This window comes from Chinchilla lanigera, unplaced genomic scaffold (genome assembly GCF_000276665.1).
Source record: "Chinchilla lanigera isolate Chin_1 unplaced genomic scaffold, ChiLan1.0 scaffold00035, whole genome shotgun sequence".
Lineage (NCBI taxonomy): Eukaryota > Metazoa > Chordata > Mammalia > Rodentia > Chinchillidae > Chinchilla > Chinchilla lanigera.
In genome coordinates this window covers 12289846-12295318 of record NW_004955436.1, presented here as the reverse complement: position 1 = coordinate 12295318, position 5473 = coordinate 12289846, and the positions used below count along the sequence as shown (strand labels likewise).

At 46.8% G+C, this 5473-nt stretch overlaps 1 protein-coding gene across 2 annotated transcripts in view; it reads left to right on the top strand.

The window, feature by feature from the left end:
- The first annotated feature begins 1506 nt into the window (after positions 1 to 1506).
- Med23 (mediator complex subunit 23) overlaps positions 1507 to 5473 on the top strand; it is a 43818-nt gene continuing 39851 nt past the window's right edge. For both annotated transcript variants that reach the window (XM_005389204.2, XM_005389203.2), the window contains exons 1-4: positions 1507 to 1670; positions 1788 to 1819; positions 1967 to 2054; positions 4606 to 4730. In XM_005389204.2, coding sequence (XP_005389261.1) covers positions 1623 to 1670; positions 1788 to 1819; positions 1967 to 2054; positions 4606 to 4730 — 293 coding nt within the window. In that variant the 5' untranslated portion in view covers positions 1507 to 1622. The remainder of the gene's footprint in view (positions 1671 to 1787; positions 1820 to 1966; positions 2055 to 4605; positions 4731 to 5473) is intronic.

Genomic DNA, 5473 nt, shown 5'->3' with positions numbered 1-5473 from the left:
TCACTTGAGGGAGCTCTGGTCCTCCTTGAGCATCGCTTCCTGGCTCCAGAGGGGAAGATGGTGCACTGCTGGTCTCCTGGAGAAGCTTGCTACATTGGCTTCCCTGATGGGATCTTGGCTATCTTGATCATCGGAGGAGCTCGGGACCTCACTGTTGCTAAAGATGGCTGTGGTACCTTTCCGGGGAGCTCTGGTTCTTCTGAGCATCACTTCCTAGCTCCAGTGCAGATCCTTCATCCTGCTGGCACAGAATTCCTAGATTCCACCACTGACCTTTGGGTCTTCCCAGCGCAGATCTGTGAAACAGGCCTACATGAGATGTTGTTGTGGGCTCTGGGCCTTCAGTTGGATTCATGGGAGGCATTGTTATGGGCTCTAGGTCTCCAGCTGGACTCATGTAGGACATTTCCATGGGATCCAGGCTCTCAGCTGGATTCTTTGGTCTTAGTGTGTGGACAGATTTCCTGCATCTTTTGTATATCCTTCTTTGGTTGACTATTATAAATAATCATATAAAATATGTGTCCTGTATTATATTGTTCCCCTTGCACAATAGTCCCCAAACCAACACACCACACAAAAAATGAAAAAGCAGTCCCAGAGAAAAAAAACAACCATTCACCACAATGCAAAGCTTCAATACAGAATGTGTTAGAACTTCTGCAAATGAATAAGCTTATGAGAAACTGCAGGGTTAATAATGAGCAAAAATTTACACAGTTTAATTATATAAACATCAAGAACATGATAAACTAATTAATGCTTATAAAACTGGTGTGTGTCTCCTGGACAGGGTGTTGGCTACAAAGTCCAGCATCAGGAACTTTCCAGGCTGATAAGAACTTTTTTCTGAAACAGGGTTTCCTGGGAGTGGTGGCACACACCTGTTATCCCAGCACTCAGGAGGCTGAGGCAGGATTGTCGAGAGTTAGAGACCAGTCTGAGCTACAAAGTGAGCTCAAGGCCAGCCTGAGTTGCATGGTGAGACCCTGTCTCAAACACACACACACACACAAAGAAAAGAAATAGGGTCTCACCGTGCAGTTCAGGCTGCTCTTGCACTCACTATGTAGCTCAGGCTGGCTTTGAACTCACGGTGATCTTCCTGCCTCAGCCTCCCGAGTGCTGGGATTGCAGGTGTGCGCCCCCACACCCAGCCAGTGATTCTAACTGAAAATCAGTAATGATGCATATGCTCTGTTTTACTAACTATTCCAATACTCACGGAAAGGCGTGCGTCTCCGGGAGGGGAACTGAGGTTAAGGTGCTTGAGATACCCCAGCCTCCCGTCTGCGGGCCAACCCCTAATAGGAAGTAATTCCCGCTCCAGGCGGGAGGTGGCGCCCTGCAGTCGCGGCACTGTGAGTGTCTTGGCCTAGCGGCTCCGCTTGTGGGCGATCGCGTCCGCTCGTGGGCCGTCATCTCCACGTGGAACCATTAGCTGGAGACACTTGGTTTCCGGGGGGTTCATACAGGGCGCGCCCTTGCCCTGTCGGGCTTCCGTCGGGCTCCCGGGTTTGTCTTCCGGGTTGTGCGGGCCGGCGGCGTCTCGGCCCTTCTGCAGGTCTCTCCCCGGCGCGGGGCGCGGGTGCGGCAGCGCGGGCGCCGCGGGGGACGCGGCGATGATGCAGATGGAGACGCAGCTGCAGAGCATCTTTGAGGAGGTGGTGGTGAGTGCGGCCGCGCCCGGGCGGTGGGCGGCCGGGTGCGCTCGTCCTGCCGCCCCGCCCCGCGGTTTCATTCCCGAGCGTCCATGTGTGTGTTTTCCTCTTCTCTTAATTTTGCAGAAAACGGAAATCATAGAAGAAGCGTTCCCGGGGTGAGTACACGGACGGCCCACTGTTGTGTTTTACGAGGGTCTGTGTTTGTTCAGGGTTAGGTGTGCCTTGGGGGTTGTGAGATCCGTTCCTGGGGTTTGGTTTCCTCGCTTTTCTGAAATAGCAAAAGTGTGGTTGTGTTTTGGTAGCATGTTCATGGACACGCCCGAAGACGAGAAAACAAAGCTGATCAGCTGTTTGGGCGCCTTCAGACAGTTTTGGAGTGGGCTTTCCCAGGTGAGCTCCTGCATGCCTGCGACGGGAATAGCTGGGTCAGATGAGATGTCTAAGCCGTGCGTGGGGGCGCACGCCTGTAATCCCAGCGCTCAGGAGGCTGAGGCAGGAGGATCGCTGCGAGTTCCAGGCCAGCCTGGGCTACAAAGTGAACTCAAGGCCAGCCTGAACTGCATAGCCAGACCCTGTCTCAAAAAAAAAAAAAAAAAGGGGGATCTCTAGTTTTAGTTCATGGGTTTTTTTTTTTTTTGGTATCGGGAATCGAACTCAGAACCTTGAGCTTGCAAGGCATTCTCTCTGCCGCTGAGCTCTATCGCCGGCCCTAGTTTTAGTTTTTAAAGGAATCTCTGTATTGATTTCTATAGTGTTTGTCTTACTTTACAAAAGTTTCTGCACATTCTCACTAACATTTATTATTTGATTTTTTAAAAAATAGTTTATTGATACATTTTAGATGTATATAGTGGTCACATTCATCATAGAGAATTTGTACCTGTGCATGATATAACTTACTGTTTTTCCCCCCAACCATTCCTCTACCCTCCCTTCCACCGACTATTTGATTTCTTGATGGTAGCCATTCTTCATGGAGTCAGATGGAATCTCAGTGTTGTTATAATTTTCATTTCTCTGATGGCCAGAGATGTTGAACATTGCATGTTTATTGGCCCTTTGTATTTCTTCTCAGAGATGTTTATTCATTTCAGTCGTGTGTTTTAAAATTTGGCCTTTTATGAGGGACTCGAATTTTTTTGAGTTCTATATATATTCTAGATACTAGTTCTCTGCCCGTGGAATAGTGGGCCAAAATTTTTTCCCGTTCTGTAGGTTGTCTCTTCACTCTGTTGGTTGTTTCCTTTGATATGTGGAAACTTTTAAATTTGACACCATTCCATTTGTTGGTTCTTGGTACTATTTCTTGTGCCATTAGGGTTCTGTTCAGAAGTCCTTGCCTATGCCTGTGTCTTTAAGAGTTGTACCTATTTCATCTTTCACCCGATTAGGTGTTTCTGATTGAATATTTAGGCCTTCAGTGTTCTGCCTGTGGAAAGCTAGCTTTCCCAGCACCATTTGTTAAAGAGATTATCTTTCCTCCAGTGTACTTTTGGCCCCTTTGTCAAAGATTAGGTAGCTGAATGTGCCTGGAGTTGTTTCTGCATCCTCTGTCCTGTCCCCCTTTGTCCCCCCACCCCACCCTGGTACCTGGAATCAAACTCACGAGGTTGCGCTTGCCAGGCAGGCGCTGTGCCGCTGAGCTAAATCCCCAGCCCTGTCCTGTCCCCTTGATCCACATATCTGGTTATTTTGCCAGTACCATGCTATTTTAATCAGAAAGTGTGAAATTTTTTTAAAATTTCTCCCATAATGATGGACATGGTGGTGCACATCTGTTATCTGACTACTCAGCAGGCTGAGGCAGGAGGATCACCATGACTTTGAACCCTGCCTGAACTATACAGTGAGTTCAAGGCCACCTGAACTCATAACAAGACCCCATCTCAAAAATCAAACAAAAACCCTAGGGGCTGGGGATTTAGCTCAGCGGCAAAAGCGCCTGCCTGGCAAGCGCAAGGTCGTGAGTTCGGTTCCCGGTACCGGAGAAAAACCAAAAACCAAAAAAAAAAACAAAAACAAAAAAACAAACAAAAACCCTGAACTAAAAATATGCCTCATGTTAATAAAAATCATTTTCACCCTGTTTTGATTTATTTGAAACATTTCAAAACAACTGTTACACTTTTCTCAAAAAAGATAGCATTTCATTTTCTACTCAATAAAAGCACATCAGTGAATGACAAAGATACAATAGTGAAGATACTGCAATACGAATTTGAGCATTTTATAAAGAGGACACACAGATAATATGCTTAGTATCAAAGAAACCAGAAAACATGTCCGAGGAAAAGTTAAAATACGTCCTTCAAGAACTCACTTTCCGTTCATACATTACCTCCTCAGGCTGTCCTGGAGAGAGGGAAGTGGCCTCTGTTTTTGTGAGCCACTGGTGGTTAGATTTTCACTTCGACAGGGATCACTGAGGCAGTACATTCATGTCTTAAATTTTTGTTTTGAGCAGAGTGTGGCGACACATGCCTGTAACCCCAGCACATGGGAGGCTGAGGCAAGGGGATCGCCACAAGTTTGAGGCCAACCTGAATTACATAGCAAGACCCTGTCTGAAAAAACACAAAAAATCAGTAGCAAAGTTTTAAGCATAGTGTAACAAATACTGAATCTGAATTGCTCTCATCATACTTTTTAAGAAATTACTTCCATCCAATGATGTTAATTGTAAAGTATTTTTTTTTTATTTATTTTTTGGTTTTTTGAATTGAGGTCTTGCTGTGTGGTTTAGGCTGGCCTTAAACTCACTGTGTAGCCCTGCCTATCCTCAAACTCATGGTGATCTTCCTGCCTCAGCCTCCTGAGTACTGGAACTGCAGATATATGCGCTATCCCCAGTGAAGTATTTTATAGTCCCATTATAGTGCCACTCATTACTTATAGAAGTGTACCTTCAGACCTAACATGAAATTGTTCTCTGACTTTGTAGGAGTCTCACGAGCAGTGCATCCAGTGGATTGTTAAATTTATCCATGGCCAGCATAGTCCTAAAAGGATTTCTTTTCTGTATGACTGCTTGGCAATGGCCGTGGAGACAGGGCTTCTGCCGCCCAGGTACGTGTGCGCCTGCGTGCGTGTGTGTGTTTTAATGGAGCCTGGGCGAGTTCATGTAATTCAATGAGAGTAGACTCTTCCAGTGGGAGACAACCCAGCAGAACCTTCAGCCAGTGCCTGCTGATGAACGGCTTTGATGCATTGTGATCTCCTGCGTGTTTGGCTGTTTTTATCACTTCACACTTCATTCCTCAGACACAGAAGCTAGCTTTCCTTACTGGACTTTCTGCAGCAAGCAGAAAATGTTTCTTAAGACACAGATTGGGAAATGATTTAAACTGAGATACTTTTATAGGTGACTGTATTAAACCTTTATACTGTCTTGTGTCAGTTTTAATGGAAATAAAAGAATGGCAAAGACAGTGTACTTGCTAGTGGGTTAGATACTGGCATGAGGGCGGGTAGATGGTAAGTTGCATAAGTGGCACAGTCGAGAGCACGCCATACTCCTGCCACCCTGGTACACTCACTGGTGGGCAAATGTACCAGTAAAGTCTTTGAACAAGCCAAGGGAGTTTTTAGAGTACATGTTGGCCCTCTGCTGAGCTGCTTGCTGTGGAAGGATAGAAGAAGGAAGAAGGGAGGCTCGCGCTTGGCTGGCTTGCGAGGCAGCTGTTTTCAGTCACCCCTAAGTACAGCGCGCTGTGGCCAGGACAGGGGCTGTGACCAAGGCTTCCGCCCTCACACCTCTGGCCGGCTTCATCACTCCCTAAGTGCAACGCGCTGTGACCAGGACAGGGGCT